The sequence below is a fragment of the Rattus norvegicus genome, chromosome 2 (genome assembly GCF_036323735.1).
Source record: "Rattus norvegicus strain BN/NHsdMcwi chromosome 2, GRCr8, whole genome shotgun sequence".
NCBI lineage: Eukaryota > Metazoa > Chordata > Mammalia > Rodentia > Muridae > Rattus > Rattus norvegicus.
Genome location: NC_086020.1, coordinates 248842340 through 248866787, shown reverse-complemented (window position 1 = coordinate 248866787; position 24448 = coordinate 248842340). Strand labels below are relative to the sequence as shown.

General features: G+C 40.5%; 1 protein-coding gene across 3 annotated transcripts in view; it reads right to left on the bottom strand.

Annotated features, from left to right (window-relative positions):
- The window catches only part of Negr1 (neuronal growth regulator 1), a 732375-nt gene that overhangs the window by 148751 nt on the left and 559176 nt on the right, over window positions 1-24448 (bottom strand). For all 3 annotated transcript variants that reach the window (XM_063282428.1, XM_039103007.2, NM_021682.2), the window contains exons 5-6: window positions 19890-20010; window positions 5706-5857 (exon numbers count right to left, since the gene is read on the bottom strand). In XM_063282428.1, coding sequence (XP_063138498.1) covers window positions 5706-5857; window positions 19890-20010 — 273 coding nt within the window. The remainder of the gene's footprint in view (window positions 1-5705; window positions 5858-19889; window positions 20011-24448) is intronic.

The following is a 24448-nucleotide window of genomic DNA, read 5'->3' as shown; positions in this document are numbered from 1 at the left end:
TAATATTTTTTCCTCTCCCTTGACAGGGAACCCTTGACAGCAATTTAAAATAGTTTTATTGACAAAAATTGCTAAAATCTCTGCTTAAAACTATAGTTTCTTTTACAATGGCAACCTAAAACCTTAAGAGAAAATGTTCCTTTCAGAACTCAAACAGGAGGAAGAAGCGAGGCCCAAGTACATGGGGGCAGGGTCACAGCACTGATCCCTGGCTAGGAAACTCAAGAGACTAAGCAGGTCAGGGAGTGACTAACAGGCAAACACCAATAGCCTATTAGTCAGAAAAATAGCCAAATGAGACCGGACACTGGAAGTATCAAGGACGAGGCTCTGATGCTCCCTTATACAGCCTAACCTCTAGAAAGTGGGGTTTTTACCCATAGCTCAACCCAGTCTCTACTTAACCTCATTGTATAGAATGTGACATCTTCTTACAGGTTTCCACAGAAACTGCTCTAGAGAAATCACCAACCACCATAGATTTCTAACAACAGTGACTCATCACCAGCTGGTCTGAGGTAGCAGAGGACTCAACAGCCCCTGGCTACCATTCTTGTCTGTGTGGTGCTTTCCCTGCTGTTTGCCCTTCATGGAGATGTTGCTTGGAGAATATATATATATCCTTCATGTACTTCACTTTTCCTATCTGTAAGAGAAATATGACCTGTTCTCATCACTGAATCTACATCCTGTCCTGAAACTCCCAGGTCATCTCCTTCCTAAATTCTATATCCAACTGCCTACTGGACATTGTCTGAAACTAAAAATGCCTGAGAACGAACTTGTCTTTTCCAGATGCTAAAAGTGCTGAACATGTTCTGATTCTGGTTAATGTCACTCACAGTAGCCATGAGGCGTCAGCTGAGTCCTGCTTCCTACGCCTTCCTATTCTCTGCAGATTTGGCCACCGCCTTACACCTCCTCCTTGTCTCTCAGTTCTCACCTCAGCTACTGGTTTTGCACCATTTTTATTTGCCCATGTTATTTAAAGTTTGTGTGGGGGTTTAGAACCCACACAGTCTAACAAAGTCTTTCAGAATCCAGATCAGCTCATACAATTTCTTTGTTAAAAATCATTCAATGACTCTAAGCCTAAAGTTAAAACATATGTTCAGGCCTGTCCTGATACTTGTCAATCTGTCCAGCCTTTGCAGTTTCACTTCTCCCTTTATTGTAACCTCAGAAAGGGACAAGCACCTCTTCTTGTCCGGTTGTTCATTCTTCCCTGTCATCACATAAGCTGTTCTACATATCTCTCTCTTTAGTCATCATTGTTCATTACTCAAGACTGACCCAATTATGCCCCTAGCTCTGGGAGCAGAGACTCCTGTCTGTCTGGCCCCTGGCTCTGGGAGCAGAGACTCCTGTCTGGCCCCTGGCTCTGGGAGCAGAGACTCCTGTCTGTCTGGCCCCTGGCTCTGGGAGCAGAGACTCCTGTCTGTCTGGCCCCTGGCTTTGGGAGCAGAGACTCCTGTCTGTCTGGCCCCTGGCTCTGGGAGCAGAGACTCCTGTCTGTCTGGCCCCTGGCTCTGGGAGCAGAGACTCCTGTCTGTCTGGCCCCTGGCTCTGGGATGCTGTCATTTTGGTCATTTATTCTACGCTTATGATTATTGTTGAGTGCATTTTTAAAAATTCTTCCTTAGAGAATGAGAAAATGATGACTCAGATGATGTTTTGAGCTACACGTTGGTTGTTTAAAATTCAAATACTAATTTCAGCTTCTCTTGGTGAGTGGTCCCTTCAAAGCCCATGTGACTTGATCTAGAGCCCCTTCACTGCCCCAGAGCAGCATCATTGACTATTTTGCACTGGAGTCACTTATGCTTCTAATTCTCTTCTCTCCATTGTCTGAACTCCTTGAGGGGAAATTATTGATCTACTTATCCTGGTTCTTCCAACATGAGGCCTATGGCTTTGAACATTGCAGACCATCAACCCTATACTTGACAAATGAGCACCACTACTGAGTCAGACATAAGGGACACATGGATCTACATATTTTTTCCATCTTTGTACTTTAAAGATCCCAGATGCCTGAACTCTTATGCTGTGGGCAGTACATTTAATGTGGAATTAACATCCACAAATCCTGGTCAGTGTATTAAGAGAGACATGAGGCATGAGTTAGGTTTAGGAGATTATCTCAAGCCTGTTTTCCTCCACCTTTTCCACAAGTGGATTGTTTACCAGAGAAGTTCTCAGGTCAGCAGTAGATAGACAGTCATCAGATTAAGTCCTTTATCCCCAGTATAGCCACAATGTTCCTCCCGACGCATTGAACAAAGAGCTGGTATATGTGATGTTATAGTAACAATGACTACATTTAGTGAATACCTTCAGACAAAGGGACGGGTGCATTAAAGGCATCATCTAAATTCCTATTGGGAGAATTCACTATTGCCCTCAATTTACAAATGAATTAATTCAGGATTTGAGTGAAACAAATGTAACTTACATATAGCAACACATAGGTGAAGTGTACTAAAATGTAGATTTAAGCAAGATCTGTTTTTCTCCTATGATGTAACACACACACACACACACACACACACACACACACACACACACTTTCTCCCTTTTCTTCCTCTTCTATCATACATACATGTTCTCTCCTCCATCCCCTTCCCTCAACTCCCTTTCCCTCACACATGTCCATATCCAACTGCACTGCCTTCTTTTTTTTTTTAACATAATTTCATTTATGGCTTTCTCTGAACATACAGATTGCCTTATATCTCTCTGGTGATCTAGAAAAAGGGATTGTGAAAGCTAGTAGTAGACTGAAATGGTCCCAGGGTTCATCCTAAAGGCTAAGGACAATCCTATGAAGTGAACAGTTATACATAGAAATTATTTTTAAACTATGTTTCAAGTGACCATGATCATCTCTCATTCTGTGTGTGGCTTGTGCTCTTAGATTTAGGTAGAGAAGTGGAGTGGCTCAGAGCTTAAGCACAAGAGCCACAGCAAGGACTGAAGCTTCAGCTTCACCACTGGCTTAACCTGATGACCTTTGCCACTGAACACACTCCAAGTTTTCTTATCTGCAAAGAGGGGATTGGAGAACCCCATCATTGACTTGTGTGAGGATTAAATAGACAAATTCCCATAAGAAATTAGAATAGAATCTGACCCAGAATAAAGTAATAGTAATGTCATTTCTAATGACTGGGGCATTGCCTGGCATCTCTGAGGCTAATAATGGAGGCCCACAGTTACAAAACAGTTCACACTTCATTGACTCATCAGTTCATCCATTTCCTCACTCATGGCTTAGTTTCTTTATTCATTAAAATTTCACTAATTATCTATTTAATAGTAGGCACTGTGCTTGGTGACATGGCAGCTAAAGTGATTGATGAGATACTGATGTAGCTTTGAATCTCCACAGGACTCAACAGAAAGATACAAAATGTGTAAAAATATCTATAGTGGTTGGAGATGTTGTTTCAAGGTTACGTTGTTTGCCTAGTATACATGAACGATGAATCTGACCTCTAGTATCAAAAAAGAAAAGTAAAAGATAAAACAAAACAATAATTATAGCACAGAATAGAAATTACACTAGTGCAGAAGAGCTTCAGTCATTGCAGAGAAGTATTCTGTATATACAGACACAACATTAAACTTCCTGGGCCAGCTCACAAGCTCACAGTTCTAGACAAAGTCTGTCTTTGCTAGCCAACCATTAAAACTGTGTTAACAGTTAGGAGTTAGTAAGAGAGAGATGACAGATGGATGAAAGATAAATGATAGGTGATGAATAGATAGATGGTAGATAGATAGATAGATAGATAGACAGACAGACAGACAGACAGACAGATAGACATAATGTATGATACTAAATTGGAAGAGATATTGTTACTTCTTTTTTGAAAATAAACTGTGATTTAGAAGTTTTGCTAGCAAGTTAACAATTCATTAACTCTCAATTTTTCTTTGCTTTTAAAATTAATTTATTCTTTCAGATTTTTGAATATTTAAGCCATCTAAAATATCGACAATATCCATAGAACTGTGAATATTTTACATTAAATTAGAATTCAACCTGCTCCTGATCACTTCAGCAGCTTTTGTGACTAATCACCATAGAAAACATCCTCATGAGAAAAAATACTCAGCAAGAATTTTACAGAAGGCCAGTGCATAGCCATGACCCTTTTCATTTCAAAATTTGTGCTATGAAATATTAGAAAATATGGAGTTAAAACAATGAAAGAGTTGACACAAACTTTGCATTTGATTTGATATTAGAAGTTTTTTAACCACTCCAATTTAAAACTCATAAATTGTAAAACACAACGAAGTGCGTTCTAAGTGAGATGGAGCACCTACCTCCCATTTTTGTTCCTACAACACAGAAATGCCTCTGCCTAGGATGATCTACGCAATGTCTGCACTTTCCTGGAGTAAGTTGTTATCACAGGGTAACATAAAAACGTGTGCCACGTTACAGCAAGAATACAAACTTTGAGAGGAGACTCATTCAGATAACTTTGTGAAACTGAGGAAGCAGAGAGTCTTCACTCTTCCTGAATATTCTGAGAAACACTCAGTTTTAAAATGAGTGGTGTTTTATGGGTGTAACAATCTGTAAGTCACTCAGCTTCCACAAGGTATTAATTGTAGTTGCTGAGAAAAAGCATTAATGTAGGATTTTCCGTCTCCTGCTGGTCCCCAGGGCTGCTGCTCAATCACTTCCAGTGCCTGAGATGCATTAGAGTGAGCTCTGAAGGCAGGCAGACACCTTGAGGGCAGATACACTAATATGTCTTCAAAGTATCCCTTCCTTTTATCTGCTAAAACTTTTTGGAGAAAATGGAGCATGCCCAGAGGTGCTCATATCTGCCTTTTCAATCTTTGGAACAGAAGCCTATGACCTGGAGCAAAGAACACCATTGATGTGCACACCACTTTTCCTTTAAAATCTCTGACCTCAACTGAACAAGTGCAAAAGCGTTCTGCTTGGGCATGGACACTCTCAAATTCCTGCCCATATACATAAATACACTGTCTTTAAACAACAACCTCACATGTCTTTTGTTAGATAGGAACATGTTGCTTTACAAATGAGTCCCACATTCTGTCAGCAGGGAATTCACCTCCCTCTCTTCCTGACTGCTTGGTTTTCTCGTTTGGGCCTTAAACCCAAGAGACAACCCATTAAGTTGCATTGAGGTGTATAGACAATACAGCTTTTATCTCGATTAATCCCTACATTGTATTTCAAGATACAGTTTTGAATAAATATGCGACATATATAAATAAAATACTTTTCCAGTGCTTGTTTTATGTTTTACAGCGCTTGTTTCTCATTTTACATACAGCATGTGAATTTCTGGTGACTTCTGAGTGTCTGAAGATGAAGAACCAAGAGTAAGCTAAAGTTGTGGTTCCTCTGTGCTTCAAGAGAACACCTTATTAAAGAATAAACCAGTATGGATAAAACCTCATTTAACTATCTTCAGTCAGAAGATGCATTTCATCTATTTCTCTAACCCCTACCCCTTTTAAACTCTATGACATTTTTACATGTAGAGGTTTACTGGTTTTATAGAATTCTCAAACATCTAGATAATTTTGGAACAAACTTTTCTGTTTCTACAGTAGGATGAACTTTAAGCTGAGCATACTCGATGCTTGGGCTTCACTTCTGCTCATGCAGAGGAGTTTGGAGGCCTCTGGAGTATGCTTTTTTTACTTACGGTTGAGGGGCAGGCTCGCGTTGGTTGTGCCCAACTTGTTGGCAGCCACACAAGTATAGTTGCCGAAGTGCTCCTGTGTCACGTTGGTCACTGTGAGGATGGATCTTGTGCTAAAATTCTGAATGATAATTCCTTGTTGGCCATTGAAGAGTCTAGAAGATAGAATATACTATAATAAGCATGTATATGGGACATCAGTTTCAAATTCAGCTTAGGTAGAGTTGCCAGGACAACCTGGAAGCTACGTCACCACACACGCATGGATCTTAGCAACATGGTGTTAGCTCTGTTCTGTAACACTTCTCCTACCTTGGTGGACTTGATGCAGAAGACAAGCTTTATAGCTGTCCTTTGCTCTGATTGGTTGCCCTGCTACATGATAAATTAGACCATGTGATCTTCATATGTACTCTTTCTAGTGTACAAAGTAAACCAGTAGAGCAAAGGTTTCTTATCCTGGAAAGCCAAAAAAGAGGGAAAAGTATGTAGACTTAAGAGAGCCCACCAAAACTTGACTGATGGATTCTGGGTAAGCTGGCTAGCTGATAGGAGCCCGAAGTACTTTGTGGGTAACTCCTCTGAAACTATATGTTACAAGGATTCAAGTCAAAAGTCAATACCATATAGCTGTTGCCATAGACAACCAAGGCTGGGGCATGACTTCCTTTAACCTAGAGATGGAAGTATAGCAATGCAGACAGCATTCAGAATCTTAAAACACATTTGCCCCTTATTAGGACTTTATAATTCCTTCAAACCTCTACATGTAAAAATGTCAACAGTATCTGCTTGATACTACTGATGTCCTCACACTCCTTCCAGACTCAGCACCTGAGACCTTTGTACAATCTGAGCTTGCATGACTCCATGTTGTAATAACAGGTCACATCACTTCCTGTTTCTGCCTCTTCCTGGATCTACTCTTGCCTCTGACCTCCCACTTTTCCTGTCATTCAGATGGTTTTCTCCTTATGCCATCTGGTCTATGTTTTCTATTATTTCGTAAATGACCGTCTTCTCTGTGTAACCCACTGTTGCCTGGTACTATCAGTTTGGATACAGGAGTTTGTGTTTGTTTGTTTGTCTAACAGGTTGAATTATTTGAATTTCCTAAAACATGTCAGACTACAGAGACATACTTGCTTTGATGTTAAAATTGTAAATAATTCACAGTGGTGTCACAAGTACATGGAGTATTTCTATAGGACAATGAGTTAGAATAATCATGAGATGAAGCCAACTTGAAGAAATATTTTCTTTAAATATAAATTCTGTATCAATGAAGATAAAACTAGATTCTATCTTCTGCTTGAGTAATTTCAGATTTATGTGAATGAGAAACAGTGACCACAGCGTAGGTAAATTCATGTGGTAAGTGGCCTCTCTGGAGTTGGTACTGACTTATTAACTTTGTCTTACACTGAATCAAGACAAACTATTCTATGTATAATGTAAAGTGGTGAGATATGATACTCTTGGAATTACTTTACTATCCTTAGTAGTTGAATTTGACTTATTCAAAATGCAAACTTTAATCATATTAACAAAACTTTTAGTTGAATTGAACAAAATTTAAACTTGAGCAGAAATAATGATTCCCAATTCTAAATGAGAATGTTGGCTGAAAGTATTTTAAAATTATGAAAATATATGCTAAATTTCTAGTGACTTATTGTACACTTCCATGCCTCACATTAATAACCTTTAACCAATTAATGAATGCATGAATATAATTTGATGCCTGAGAGTAAACCCAGGGCTTAATGAGCACTCTGCTAACTGGGCAACATCTGCGTGCATCCCCTTAATAACTTTATTTTAAATTGATTATTTATACCACATGTACAGATCACAGGTCCATTTCCTTGTCTGCTTTGGTACTGGAGTTTAAGCCATTGTGTCCATGTCCTTTACAGACACATTTTCTGAGGGCTCTGCAATTCCCTGGACCCCTGAACCTCTGATGTGCCACAAACTAGAAGTGTCTCGTTGCTACAGAACTGAGAAGAAATGAACTAGAATCTTCCACTGGTTGAACTCTGAGATGTTTTCAGGGAAGTACATTAAGCTTTCTGGCTCCATTGCTTTGTCACTGCTGTCTCTCTGGATGAGTTGGCTTTCAGTTTCCTGCCCTTCATTGAGACCAAGCTACAGATGTTGCTGAGTCATGCATGCTGTTGCCCACACTCACTGCAGCCCCTGCTGTAGCACTCTGGCAGCAGCATCTGCTCTATTATCACAGCCGCATGTCAGAGTGCTAACCCAACAGCCAGAAAGATGATGAGGACAATGAACAAGAGAAATGTCTTCCTTCACGATTGTCTCCAGAGGAGGCTACTTTCCTGAAATTAATGAAGTCTATTGCTAACTTCCTTCTACAGTAGAAAGTTTGAGAACTGCTTATCCCTTACATGACACTTAAGACATGCTCTTCTCTTTACGTGCTATGCAACACTGTCTTTGAGTGTGATCACTGAGGTCCACCTGAGTGTGGACACCAGTTGTATGTCCAGAGAGTGTGCCTTTGTGATTTTCATCACAGAGATCTTGCCCTGGGAATTTTATCAAATATTCAATGCAATTCTGAAAATATTTACTAAATTATTGTGAAGGTGATTTCCATCTCACGTGATCAAAGATAGATTAACACAAACTCTGCCCTTCCAAAGGATGAAGCTGAAGAAAAGAAATAGCCCAAACCACAGATGAAACCCGCCCTAATCACCAAATGGTGTAAACATGAGTCCCACCTAAAAGCTATAGCATGTATCAGGAGTCATCAGGAGTATTTTAATTGATGACTATTTTTTTGTTTCTAAGATGTTTTTCTGTAATTTTATTTTTTATTAAGAGACTCTTTCTTGGATGAGTATTGCAACGTTGGTGCAATACTGCTCCAGCATTCAAACCTGGATTTTATCCCCAACATTGCATAAGATGGGTGTGATAGCATATATTTCAAATTAGGTGGTAGAGTCAGAGTGATCCTCCTGATGCTTCAAGGTGATTCTTAGCTATATAGGATAATGAAGGATAACCTGGGCTACATGAGGTCCTATAGAAATAGAGTTAGAAATAAAGTAATTAGATGGATAGATAGAAGATAGATGGTAGATAGATAATAGAATCATTCTTATATTGTCTTATTTATTTCTTACAGACTTTCCCTACAATGGGAGAGAATCTCCTAAATTAGGAGTTAAAACTCATGCACCAGGTTACCCGTTCTTTAGAAGAGTAACTGTAGTATATGGTGCTTATGAGGAAGTACTTGGCCATGTGTCCTTGCCTACTTTCATCAGGGGAACTTGGGTGCAAGATCCTTCAATTACTGCATATTCTGCTGTCCTCCATCCATGGCATTGGCTGTAGTTTGGTCCATACTGACAGCCATTACTCTGACTCTCACTCTGTCTTTGGCCAATGCCTCATAAATCTGAGGGTTGTAGGCTGCTTGATTTGCCAGCATCTGCTGCAGGTTCCTGTGAGCACAGCCCCAACAGGAAGTACTGTATTAAAACAGAGTCCTGTATTTTCTCATGCCAGAGGTAATAAGGGGAACCAGGCATGCTTAGGTATCAAATGATCACAAATTGCAATCATTATCTCTTTTGGACTCTAGCTATGTAAGGTGACAAGAAACCCAGTAGCAAAGTCACCAGAGAAAAAAAAATCCAACCATAGTGTTAGCATCAATTGCTATGATTGCAAAAATAAGTAGGGCAACAGCATCGTGTCTCGCTCAGTCTCAGGCCTGCCTTGCTTCATGTTTGGGATTATTGCCCGATCTTTCTTTCCAGGTCAGAATCAACAATGAATGCTATGGGCCCAGTCATGACTGTGTTTCTAGTCTCATTGTATACAGGAAAGCTTCACACAAATGTGGAAGGTGGCAATTGTTCCCAATACATTTAAAACTGAAATTCTTCAGTATTTGTACGTGCACAGTGCACATGTGGTGTTAAGAGTGGCAAGTTGACATGAATGAATGTTCTCAGCAACCCTGGGAGATAGGTGTTATTAGTCCTAGTTTAGAGATGAGGAGACAGAAGTTTAGAAAAACTAACCTAATTCATCTTCTACCATACAATAATTGACAGAACTACTGATATTCAAATGTGGATCTCCTCAAACTGCTGGAGTCCACCCCTAGAAGTTAGCGTTGATGTCTTCAAACAGAAGTGTTTGGGAGAGAGCTCAGAAAGCATGAGTGCTTCAGGAAAGTTGAGTTGGGCCATGGAACAAAGCTATTGGAGCTAAATAGCTAACTGACATGCTGTAGTCAAGTCACAAAAGCTGGGATGAATCCAGGGGGTGAGTCTAATGGGGTAGAGAGTCAACAAAATGGCAAGCTTCCATTCCGGGAGCTTTATATCATTCTGGGTTGGAGGCTCATTACTGGTTCTGGGGCTTAGTTCTGCCTTGAGTGAAGCTTTTTATGCAGCTGCTATTGTCCTCCCCTGGAGTCAGGCTCTCAGGCTGCACATAGCCTGGGATGAGAAGCCACAAACCTGGTCTTTTTCCCTCCTGGAGCTGTGCCTTAGCACATACCCCCATGGGCAGCAGTTTTTGTTTGTAGTTTTATCTCTCAGCCCACTATAAAATTGAAGGGGTGAAAAACTCTCATGCACAACATGGTCAAGAATAGCAGAAAGTCAGCCTCTGCCAAAAAATATGGCTTCTTTAATTATAAAGTGGTCTCCATGGTTCAAGTCTGGTAGAGTTGTAGTGTTGGGTGGCATCTCCTAACACAGCTTTGGTTGCACATCTACCCACATGTTTGTGAGTACCTCTTTCGGATTCATGCCTGTCTTGCCTGTGAGTGTGGTGTTGCCTAATGAAAACATTTCTCAATGCCTCTGTTATCTGTTGTATTCTAAGCACATCGTAGAATAGGACTAGTGCTGGCCTCTTAAAATGTGGGCACACAGTGACTTTTGCATGCTTGGTTGCTTGCATTAGGTTATTACATCTTGGTAAACTTTCATGTATTTATCTTTGAAATGGGAGAAGCTAATCCTGAGGCCAACTGTGGATGTAAGAATGGTTTTAAATAACAACGTGTACTCTTTAAGTGCATGTCCCTCAAATCTAGCGGGCACTAGATTATGGCAGGAAAAGCCATTGTTCAATGATAGAGTCTGTCCCGTAAAATGGATTCACTTCCCCTCAGACTGCAGCCAAACATTAAATATTGAACACACAGGAAATTATTTTTAAAGCAAGGTGAGTGATGGCATTGTGATTTCAAGACATGCCAAACTCAGTATCAGTCGTGTGCCCATTATCAGTCTCATCCTGGCTTTTTGGGAGATCCCCCAGGGCAGGCAAAGAAACCAACAGTGAAAATGGAAATGGGGAGAGCTTCAACAAACCAGTGTGGAAGGGAGGTTCTGTGTATACGCTGCTATAGCAACCTGTTCGTTGATTATGTGGCTTGACACTTGCGGCTGGAGAACAGTAAGGTAGCGTTTATTCCTGGGAGCATTCCGAAGACTATTATGCATCACTGTCTGAGCCCCAAGAGGTATCTATCTTTAGTTGTGTATTTGAATAAATGAATGTTATTATAATACATTAGGGTACTTTAATGATTTTAGACTTTATTAAGCTATTTAAAATGTATGCCTTGTTTACTCTATCCATTTTAATGAAATTAATAATTTTAGATACAAGACTTTAGGGCTGCCTTAATAGTGACAGTTTGGTTTGCAGTGGGGAGGGAGGTTTAAGCCCCACATGAAAGAAACAAAGGCTACACACACTGTAGAATCCCACTCCCCCTAATAATAGTGGGTTCTAAACCGCTGACAACCTTGACAACTACACAATCTCTCTACTCTGCTTGAACTGTTTTCCTAATAGCTGGGTACCCAAGAGTTTAATGTTAAGTCTTATGCTGGAGTACAACAATACCATTTTGCAGAGATGGCAATCACACAAAAGGAAGCCACAAGTGAGCAACAGAAACTACTTTCCTTTTTTTCTCATCATGTTGGGGTTGGGTCAGCATTGTGTAAGACAGGGAAATCAATTGAATGCATCTCCCTTTTCCCATTTGAAAGCAACTTTGGGGAGATGGATCCCTGAATAAAGGGCTTAGCTTATAAGTGCCAAATCTTAAGTCTGATCTCACAAACCCATGTGAAAAAAGTAAAACCAGCAAACCAAACGAGAACCAAACAGAAATAATACCAGCCAAGTGGCATGTATTTAGAATCCTTGTACACGAGACATGAAGACAGGAGGATTCCTGGGGCTTGCTGTCTACCTAGACTAGTCTATTTGACAAGACCCAAACCTCCAAGAGACTTTGTTTAAAGAAAAATAAAGTGCGAAGTTGGGCAGTGGTAGCACTTTCCATATTTCTCAGGAGGCAGAGGCAGGTAGATCTGTGAGCTTGAAGCCAGCCTGATCTACAGAGAGTTCCAGGACAGTCGGGCTACATGGACAAACCTGTCTCAAAACCCAAACCCAAACCAAAATGAAAACAAAACCAGAAAACCCAAGAAAACAAAAACCACCCCTCCCCCAAAACCCCCAGTGTGTACAGTTCATCTGAAGTATCAACCCAAGTGATCTCTTGTCTCCATTCACATATGCACACTTGTGTATGCAGAACTGCACAGATGGTAAGTTTGCATGCACAGCTACAGGGATAGGGGCAGTGATCATAGAACCACTAAGACCATAACTCATTTATGTAACACAGTTATAGAAACATGTCAGGTGCCAGGAAGATGATAATGAAAGAAGAATCCTCACTTCACAGACTAGAGGTTAGCAGGAGAAATGGACACACTGATAGATTTGAGGATGGGGTAAGCATCCAAGAGTCAATTTGGAGAAAATTCTCCTGAGGCAGGAGGTATCTCTGTGCAACTATCAAAGGACAATGGCTCACAGTAAAAGACTGTAAAGTCTGAACAATAAGAAAGAGAATAAAGGGCTTGGGTATAATGAGGGCCTGAAACTATGTATGTGATACTGGGTTAAATAAACAGGAGGAAGAACAAGGTCTGGGCCAGTGGCTGCCTCCAGGCAGCATTTGTAAGACACTGCTGTCCTCTATCATATTCTTGCTGCTAATTGAGACAGACTAAATTGTGAATATGACTCCTAACCAAAAGCTTCCACCTTAAGGGTAAGTATTATGGTATCACATGATCAAGAATGACAGCTATATCTTTGTGACTGTGACAGAGGGAAGTCTGTCATGGTGAAGCCACAAGGCAGTCATGAAAATATGTGAACCAAGAGAACTTAGTATAGCTAATGCAACCAGGACAGCTGCGAGGGTGGAGAGCGTAATGATGGCTGTGTGACTAAAGGCAGACAGTCAAGTTCAACAGTAAGCCAGAGTCAGAGATGCACATTGTTTGGACTCAACACCCCAAACTGAGTCAGAAGTGTGTATTCATCTTCCTCACTGATCCAAGAGGACACACATCAACTCTGCACATAGCCAGAGAATTAACTAATCCCAACAGAGTTTACCTAGCCCATATTCAGTTTCTGCCATTGCCCTGTAAAACCTATACACAGTTTCATGGTTCCTTTCTCCCTTGGGAAACCCTCCCAACTCTTAGTAGTGTCTCTCTGTTTTCTCTTCGTTCGACTAATTGTGGCTTTCCTTCAATTTTTTTTCTTTTTTATAATATTCTTACCAAAGTTTGCTTTTGTTGCACATGCTCCCACAAAGGTCCAGGTCATTAAGTTTCTTTGGCATAAAAAATGAGCTTGGAGATACTGTCCTAACTGTCTTTAATTATTTTGTGTGTCCAGCATCTTTAGTTCTTGGGTCATGCACAACTGGGCCTTGAGGAGACTGCTTCCTTTAGAAACCCTGCAAAATCCTAAGAATGAAAACTCCAGAGGCTGTGCTGGGGAGAGGCACTTCTGTACTGAGTCTATAGATTATGTAGTGAGAAGAAACATACAGAAGCATCTGGAGACAGGGTGTGTTAGTGTATGTACATGTGTTCATGTGTATGTATGTGTTTGTGCATACATTGCTGTGTGTGTGTATGCATGTGTACATATGTATATGCAAGGGTCTTATCAGCAAAGTACCAACTAAAGAAGGGGTCTAAAGGAAGATGATGTCATACTTTGGAAATGGGAATTTCTCAGGGTGGTGTTGGCTCAGGTTGTGATAGGCAGAAGTATGAAATTTTTAACTGGAGAAGCAAAGTAGATGGGGTTGTGTTGGCCTGTCATGTAGTGGAAAGAGCCCTTTGTTGAGGAAACATGAAGAGTCATTGATGGGCTGACATGTGACATGCTCAATGAGAACTTGACTTAGAGTTGACTGATAATGAGTCTTAAGAGCACAGACACACACTTCCTGCTGTTGCATGGTGTACTCTGCCCAGTATTGAAACTTTGATCCTCTATGTTCCTCATGGTATCATTTCTCGGGTGAGAAATCCCATTCTTGTTTCCAGCCTCAGGTAGTGATACCAGATTTCACCCATTTTTACTTGGGTAGGAAGCTGTGATTATCCTTCCACAGTGCTCTCCAATCTAACTATTCCCTGAAATGCTCACTCTGGCATGATTAGTGCTTTTTCTCTTTTTCTCTCTGCTTTGTGTCTGTAGACCAAGATGTGAGCTTTCCTTCATTCCATCATCATGGAATCTCACCCTCTGGATACATAAGCCAAATTCTCTTTTATAATTTGCCTTGGCCATGGTATCCTATCACAGCAATAGAGAAGTAAGGCACCAACCGTACAAGGTCATCACCTGCGATTAATTTTTTAGCAGGCTGATTTTCTGCATCTGCACATATCTGTGTGACCCTCTGATCACCATTGTGTGAAGTCTCTACATACATGTTTTGTGCATGTAGGTGACTCATCCTATACAGAAATGCTAAGCTGAACATTAGTCATTTATTAGACATTAGTCACTTATTCTCTCAGCAGATATTATAAATAATACCCAAATATGCACAGACCAAGTCGGGAATGTGCTATTAAAAAGAGAAGGAGGTATAGCTCCCGGTGTGAAATGCAAATAGTACAATCTGGGAGCACATCTTCTTTTAACTTATCAACTGATAGTTTCTAATATCTCGCTGTGAATTTCTCTTGTATTCATTGGACTCATTTGTGCCTTTCACATTCCTATCTTAAGTTATGGTGATGGGTTAAGAAAGACACACTTTTTTAAATTAAAGACTTTACCAAAGCATAGCTAGAATTAGCCCTTGTGCTAAATGACTATAATTATATCTTTAAATTGGATTTATTGATTTATCATTTTGTTTTTAATTGGTAGATATTAATTTATAGAGTATACTAGATATTTTGACATTTTTATACAAACAGAATGAACTAATAAATGTACCTATTGTCTAAAAGCTTTGAGCAGTCTAACTGATCAATAGAAATAAGAAAGCATGGTTTTCTGGGCCTCGGGCTTGAATTTCAGAAAATCTTGAAAAAAGAGGAGAAAAGTATTATGGCATGTATCATGTAAAAAATTATGACCTGGGCTGGAGAGATGGTTCAGTGGTTAAGAGCACTGACTGCTCTTCCAGAGATCCTGAGTTCAAATCCCAGCAACCACATGGTGGCTCACAACCATCTGTATTAAGATCTGATGCCCTCTTCTGGTGTGTATGAAGATAGCTATAGTGTACTTATATATAATAAATAAATACCTCTTTTAAAAAAATTATGACCTAATATAGCATGCTAATGCTAGCAAGAAAAGAAAGTTTAAATGCTTTGTACTTTGTACCAGTTATCTAAACCCCAATTTTCCCAATATTAAAATGTATTTAAAGTAAAATTAAGTTCATTAGGATTGTTCCTGTGTGGAGAGTTTGTTGTTTAAAAATGTCGACCTTACACCAAAGGCTAATGATTTAACAAAGGAGGTATAAATGGAGTCAAATTCATGATGGCTGTTAAGATAGTGCAATGAACTAAATTAAATTGGCAATATTTTGAATATGAAACTCAATTAGATCATCAATAAAACACAGAGTATAGGCCATCTTTGAAGATGACATCTGATGATCTCACCTCTTGATACCATATGCCTGATACTCTTCTTCTACAGAGAGTAGGGCTGCCCCATGCAGCTAATAGAGTACTGCAGAAATGATAGTATGAGACCTAACAAAGGTCACAAGAAGGTTTGGTATAGCAGTTTCTATCCTGCCGTCTCCTGGACCTGATTCTGGAGAAAGCCTGTTGCCATGACATAAAGTCATTTAAGCAGTCCTGTGGAGATATCCACATGACAAATAACTTAGGCTATCTGCCAGGAACTGCCACTAGCACCAACTCTCTGGTGTGTGTGTGTGTGTGTGTGTGTGTGTGTGTGTGTGTGTCTGTGCATGTGTGTATGTATCTATGTGTATCTGTGTATGTATCTCTCTGTATGTGTGTCGAATGTATGTGAGTGAATGTGTGCCTTTGTGCATGAGTATGTACTTGTGTATATGTGTACATGTCTTCGTGTGCGTTCACGTGTATATGTGTGCATATGTGTATGTGTCCATGTGTGAGTGTGAAAAGGGTTTGACCCCAAAGACTCTAAAGACTCTGTCTGAAGATTTATGAGACCCAGCTGTGTCACCAACTTATACAGATTGTTTAAGAACACACTTTTTTCTATTGAGAAAACCAGCATCTGTTATCACTTGCTCATAGGAATTAATATCTATCAGCAGCTTACAGTGGCACCTTCATACAACAATGGACAAGTTTCACTCTTATGAGGTAAATGCCTACACAGTCTTGGCTGTCCTGTCTTATGGCTTGGTGTGTCTATGTGAGTGCATGGATGTGTGCATTTTTGTGCACATTTGTGTGTACATATGTATACATGTGTGGTCATGCATATACATGGGCATGTGTGCACCTGTATGTATGTTTGTTATGTGGGCATGTGTCTGTGTGTTCATCTGCATGAAAATCTATCTTTGACAATCTTGGTGTAAGAGACATGGGCATTTATAAGCATTTCCTTAGATTCAAGTAAAATCTTGTGTGGGTTATTTCTGGGTGTTTATATCAGGGTCACAGATGAAAGATCTCTGGGAAACAAAGCGTTTGAAAGAACTGCTATATCCTGATGAGGTCTCTGACAGGAGCTTCTTCCTGGATATATTTCTGGGGGTTAAGAAGAAACTCTGACACCTGATACATCTGTCCCTATTGCTTGTCCACCTAATTCCATTTTTTCATTTCTGCTTCCTTCATTGCAAACACTGGTTGTTATTAGTGGGTATCTTATGGGCCATGCCTTGTTCTGCATATCAGTGATCAGCCTAAAATGCTATTGCTCTTGGTGTTTACTGTTGACTTCTCAAGCTGTTTTTTTGATAGACTGAGTGCCTGAGTAAAGGGGTTGACCCCACAGACTCTGCCTGAAGATTTATGAGACCTAGCTGTCACCAGCTGCCCTGACTTTTGCAGATTGCTCAGGAACACACTTTGTTTTCTGTGGAGAAATATCAGCATCTGTTATCAGTTGCTCAGAGGACTTAATGCCTATCAGCAGCTTAGAGTGACACCTTCATGCAGCGATGGATGAGTTCCACTCTGATGAAGTAAATGCACAGCCTGGGCCGTCATGGCAGATCACTTATGTGGAGACAGTGCTGTAGGCAGATCCTCAGCTCTCCTGTGTTCCACAGATAAATTGCTTTGATAGTTTGAGAGGAAATTATTCTAGCAACATTTGGGGATTTTGATATTTCTTCAGTTATAACTCAAACAATGATGGGTGTATTCTGCCCCATTATTTTTCATGCATGCATCTGGTTTTGACATTCAGCAGGTGTGTGTGTTGTGGAAGCAGTGGTGGGAGAATCAATATACCTTCCTTGTCAGCAAGTGGTCTACAGCTCCTTTCCCCAGTAAGGACTGAAGCTTCACTTTTGCTACAGGCTGCAAAACTTGCCCAGGGGGTCACTATAGCCTTTTCGGCAATGCTTCAAGAATTTAGCAGGACATATGGTTCCAGAACATTACAGGCAATTGGAAATGAGGTAGGTACCAACAAAAGGGCTCATATTTGGAGGACAAGAGGAATGATTCTTACTGTTAGCTTTTACGAAATGAATGCCACAGATCAAAATCTGACTTTAAAAGGCAGGTAAGACAATCTTAATCAGTATTAGACTTCCTTTTTATGGAGAATGGGAGACTCAGAGGCTCTTGCAGAGTGTCTTAGTGGAAGGAAGAATTGAGGCTCCATTGACGACAGATGTTTCCAAGATGTGCCATGTGCTCACAGATATTTCTTGGGCAACCAGATACAATTGTATCTGAGCAGAAAGTGTCATGGTTTTCAGAAGGTTGAGCAGCACTCTACAGGATAATGTTCTCACAGAGCATCAAAATGAGCTTTCCAACCTGCCTTACCAGACCTTTGAAAGGTTTGTTGTTGTTGATGCCCAAACCTAGTGAGGGGAATGAAAAAGCCACTAGGCAGTTCATCTATCTCCACCATGTTTTAAACATGGGGTCCCTATAAAGCCACTAAGAGGAAAATTTAGGATTTTGGATAGCATAAGTTAATTAATGAAATGACTGACAAACCGAAACTTCTCCAATTACAAGAAGTCACATATAAAATAGTGCCAAAAATTTAGACTAAAGAGTGTTGAGGATAGCCTTTATTGATAATCTTTTGTTGAAATGGAAATTTTCCTCCAATTAGCTTCTGATTCTGATTTCAAAGGCAGAAGGATAAGGAGCTATCAAAGGGGTAAAGTTCTTGCTAATCATGAGAGTTCATGTTCATACCCCCAGGAAAGGCCAGAAATAGCTGGAAATGTATATAACCTCAAATCTTGGAAGACAGAGATAGAAGAAACACTGGAGCCAAGCAGCTGAGTCAAATGGTAAATGGTGGTTCAGTGAGAGGCCTTGTCCTAGCATATGAATGAAGAGTTTATAGATATTGACTCAGAAATAAAGTGTAGACGGGATAATCCTGGTCATGAATTTTTGTCCTACAGATGTACACCCAGGGGTGAACATATCTCACAGACACACACACACACACACACACACACACGCATATACACATACATACATACACATACATGCATGCACACACATACATGCATGCACATAAACATGCACACATGTATACACACACAAATACCCATGTGCACACACACGTACACATACATGCACACACTATTCACGTGAGAATAAAATAAAACCTAGACACCTGTTTGTGCCATGCTTCTGCTCATTCATTTTGACCATATGCACATTTTTATGTGGTTTCACAAGCTGTCTTTACAGATGTCAGCTGAAAGTAGTCATGATTATGATTAGAGTTTGTAAACCTCACATGCATTTATTCAACGGCATGGTGACCATATTTAGTTTAATATTTAAACTTAAAAAAATAGCGGTTTCGTAAAGGTCCACTAGCATCTTTCTATACTTTTTATATTTGAAGCAAAATACAAATAACACAGTCCCTCTCTTATTGTGGTCTTCCACGAACACACAGTGATCTTCATGTCTGGCTTGGCAAGGGCAACTAGAGAGGTTTGAACTTACTCCTGGGAAATAAAGTGAAATCTGTGGGCTCAAATCTTTTCTTGCTCAATAGCTCTTTCCAAGACTTCAGGGACATCCCGAGGGCACAGCTATACCAAGCAGAGTCAAAGAATAGCTTGAAATCTCCTTGCTCCAACCCGTTTCCGTGCACAACATCTCCATAGGCCTGACAATGAGGGAATACCTAACAGACAAGCCTATAAAACAAAGCATTAAACTTTCTTATAGTAGAGGAAGGCTGGTGGAAGGGTTCTGGCTTATTAAGGAAGTAGAGTACGGACTGAAGATCCTATTGCTTTTGAAGTATTCTTGCATAATCCACGCCCAAACCCTTTAGGGGCAGGTTACCTTCCAAGTAAACATGGTTGCTAGAAAGAGAGGGGCAGAGAAGCAAAAGGTATCAGCAGTGGGGGATTTGCAGGCATTTCCGAGATTACAGAAACCAATGTGGACATTTCTTCTGGAAAGCTGTTAGCGCCTCATGCCTCCCAGGTGGGCCCCTCCATCCTGCTTGCCCATAAGGAGGCTGCTGAGAACCATTCAAGCCAGTTACAGAAATTGCTTAAAGTTAGTATTGAAACACAAACACATTAGCTCAAAGTGCTTGGAATGAGGTGAAGCTCACAAAAGCCCTTACCTCTTCTCTCCTTTGTACCACTCGAAGGCTGGCGGCGGCACACCTGCACCCTCACATCTTATCAGTCCACTGCGTCCAGGGGTCACTGTGCCAGATTTAATTTCCTGAATTGTAGGCGCAACTGAGAAAAGAAACAAAAACACCGCGGTGGGTAAGAGGAAGTAATCTTCAGCAGGGCTGGTGCACACACACACACACACACACACACACACACACACACACACACACACACACACACTTCTTTTCCTTCTGTATTCAAAGCAATAGCACGCCTGGCAGTCCGGTGCATACCAGCCCCTGTGTTTTATGCTTCAAATGCTAGACCAGTCATTTTCAGCTCAATTTTTCAAGTTGGACAATAGATGAATGTTCTCAGGGAGTACAGAGTAAATGCAATACATTTTGGCTCCGTTTCTATTGGAAAAATAGCACAGTGAGGCGAACACATCATCTGTATCCCGGTCAAACCACACTCCATCTAACTGTCCTTTATTGAGCGATCACAGGTAGCTGGCATTGGCTGTCTGCTTCAGTTTCTGGTTTTCTTCATGTGGTGCTCTGAGCCTGGATAGATCATTCCCTTTTTACCAATGCAAAAACCTAAGTCCGGAGATGTTAAACAATGTATGAGAGTTAAACAGCTACTTGGGTACAGGATTTGAAGTCAGTCAGGGTGAGTGAAGCCTGGGATCCTTTCTTTGTCTTTTGTGGTGGGTGATTTTATGACCCAGCCTTCTATCTCAAATGCTCTTCCTTTCCAAAGATCTGGATGCTATGTCCTCCAATATCCTCACTGCGGTTCCAGGGAAAGCAGATATTTCTTCTCTAAGTGGTTTACTGGAACTGCCCAAACCATTGACTTTACTCAACAAATGATCATTGAGCCTCCAACATGTGCCAGGCTGTTCTCAAAGCACAGTGAAGTCAAATTCCTAACACATCTGAGCATGAGTCAGTCCTACATGTGGTAGGTGAGGAGGGGATAGCCCACAAAACAGCAAATGTCCTGGCTAAGTGGTATAAACAAGTCACAAAGCATTAGACAGAGACAAAGGATTAATGTGCTGCATGGTAGAACACGTGCCAGAATTTCCTGGACCCTGGACCCACAAAGCAACACCACCAGAGAGAACAAGGAATGGAATGCAGCTTCACTCAGACATCTCAGGAGTCCTTTCTGTGCCCGGATGCAGAAACTGTAAGTCCTTCCCGAGAACGAAGGACCATGAATGAGAAGATGGGTATGTGTGTGCTAGTTCTGTGGCTCTATGAAGAAAGACTCCCAGGTAGAGAGAATAGCTAAGCTGTGAGACCATGATGCCACAGAAATCCCCACTTTGGTGAAGTAAAGAGGGACAGGGCCAAGATGGGTGCAGGGTGGAGACCAGGATGGACCTTAAGGATACCAGGGTAGCTACAGAAATGATAGTATATAACAAAGGATGTCAGCTGGCTTGTGTTTTACAAGGCTCATGGGTGGCTGTCCTCAGGAAAGGCCTTTCTGAGCCTTTCAGAAGGGAAGAGAAGGAAGGCTTTGGGACTACTCTGAGGAAGGTACACTGTGCTGACACATAGGGATGGTGCAGTGGGTTTGGTGCAAAAAGTGGCTGGGCTTTTGATCCATTGAGACATTTTGGACAACAGGACTTCTTGACAAAAGAAAGAAAGATGTGACTCCACCAAGATGCAAGGGCAACTGGCTTAGACCACGGGAAGGTTTGCCAGGACACCCACCCACCATGATGGAAATCTAAGAGTTGAATGAAAACATCTTGTCCTAAGTGTCTGCATTTTAACAAGGTCTGAATATAACAGAATCTAAATGCCACCACACCGAGGAATCACTACAACCAGGAACTTGGAGATGTAAATACAAAAGTAATTTAAAAATATGACCCAAGTAAGTGTGTATTGGGAGTACATTTGAAGTTTATGTGGAAACCCATCAAAGTGGAATCTTTAATGTTTTCTTCCAGTATCTTGTGAATATGAAAACAGTAAGCATTCTTAGAAGAGAATGTTGTCTTCTCTTTAATAATGCCTTTATTAGCTGCAGTAATTTTACTCTCAATGGTGATGTTTAAGTTATAATCTAAGAAAAAAATGCAAGGTAGTAATTTTAATTGTTTTGGTAACTTCGTGAAAGTAATGAAAGAATGTTTATCAGAAATGTTTGAATGAGGGGTTGGGGATTTGGTTCAGTGGTAGAGCGCTTGCCTAGGAAGCGCAAGGTCCTGGGTTCGATCCCCAGCCCCAGGGGAAAAAAAAAAAGAAATGTTTGAATGAGAAAATATCATGAAATAATGTGTATGTATTCAATTAGATATATGAATGTATGAACATCTACAGACAGAAATACAATATAAGGAGCAATTCAATAATACTTTTTTTTTCAAGCAGAGATTCAAGCCACCTTGGAGAATGCAGCCAAAGGTACAGGAGGCATCTACAACACAGCCTCCCCCACCCTCTACACCAATCAATTGCTATGTGCTTGCTTGAGAGACATGCAAGTGAGAGGCATTTTCCCTAATGTTTTCCAAGGCTTTCTGAGCCTCTCCTTGTCATGGTGACAAGTTATAATCTTTTATGGTTTCCAGCTATTACTGAAGACAAATAACCAGGCCCTTTGTCAGAACCTTCTACCGATAACCTGGTTAGTGAAATTAGTGTCCTGTTTGTCAAGGGGCCCATCACTCATTACAAACAAATGCATGAAATCCCAAACATCGCCTGAAAACTCAGGTGTAATGAACCAAAATAAAAACCTAATTTGTCATTAAAAAGCTTTTATACAGTCCAGTGTGCAGATGGCTGGGCACTGGGTGCTTTACAGCCAAAGTTAAAGAGACAGTGCCTATCTGGAAACATGTGGGCAACCCTGATGGACAATAAATAAATAAATATATATATATAATATATATATATATTATATATATATAGTGGTTGGGAAATGCAGATCTGAGGACTATGGGGCCATAAATGTAGAGAGGGCTTCTCATGGACATCGTGTCTTATCTACAGTTATAAAACCAAGCTAAAGTCTCTATTCATTTTTCTTAGAAACATGAAAATTCACATTACATTTAAATGTTACTGTACATCTTTTGCAAGGACATTATGGGGAACATTATTCATTTAATTATTCATTTTTCTATTAGCATCAAATTAACAAACCAATAACAAAAATCCCCTACACAGCTGGACAGAAACCAGGAAGTATGAGAAGCAGTGAAGAGATTTCTTTTATATGGTGGTCTTTATATGAAGCAGTGACTGAGCTCATTAGTGGAGTGGTAAGTGTTGATTTAGAATCAAAATGTGGGGGTTGGGGATTTAGCTCAGCGGAAGAGCGCTTGCCTAGTGAGCGCAAGGCCCTGGGTTCGGTCCCCGGCTCCGAAAAAGAGAAAAAAGAAAAAAAAAAGTATATAGAATCAAAATGTGGGAAAAGGAGCCATGAATAGGGCCTACACATTTGTGAACTAGGCCAAGAGCCCAGGTTAGCTACTCAATGCCCGGCAGAATAGCCAATGGATTTGACAGACTATTCAAGAGGCCATGGTGGTGCTTGCCTCTGCAAGACAGGCTTTATAGCATCTGAAAGACCAGCAGTGGAGCTTTTAGGTTTGTTCCATGGAGATGAGGTTTGGCAGATGTTTAAGCAGAAGAATGACAGTTGCTTAAATCCATTAAATCATTGGTTGTTGCCTGGAACACCATGTCAAAAACGACCAACCAACCAATCAACAAATAAACAAACAAGTAAAGGAGCAGAACAGGTGGGCTTGTTGGGAGCTGGCCTGGCATTGCTCAAGATCATGCAAAAGTCATGGACTACTCCACAGAGAAGGTAGGGTTTGTGGGAAAAAAATAAACTGATCATTGGTTATATTTAGAACTATCTAATTGGTCAGTAGCAGCTAGATGATTTTAGGGTAATTTCAATTTCACAGGGCTTCTACTCTGTTTAGACCCCAGAAATATCTGAGGATGCCAGGTAGGCTTTGTTCCCACAATGCTTTTCAGAAGCCATCCTACCAACACAAGCACTATGAATCAAGGATGGGTGTTTAAAAAATCTTATGACCACAGAATTCTGGAAGGTTTTATATGGCACACCTGTGGGTTTCATGTTTCTTAGGACACATTTTGCTCTGTTTTGCCCACACTATGTCTTTGGTTATCTGACACATTACCTGTAGCATCCTTAATTAGGTTCCCAAGTGTTCCCAAGCTACATGGGCTTTAGCGACTTGAACTAAGAAAGAAGTTGAAAATATTTGCATGGGGGGGTTGTGGCGACTCATCTGCTTGACAACCATTGTATACTGTTAAATTTCCAACTAAGCCTGTAACAGCTGAAACCATAACTATGGTAGACCAATTTGTCCAAAATAGTAATTCTTTCTTATTTATTTATTATTTATTTATTTATTTATTTATTTATTTATTTATTTATTTATTTATTATTTTTCACTCCAGATTGTATTCCCCTCCCGGTCCACCCTCCAATTCTTCAAAATTCCATACCTCCTCCCTGCCCCCCAATTCTATGCTAA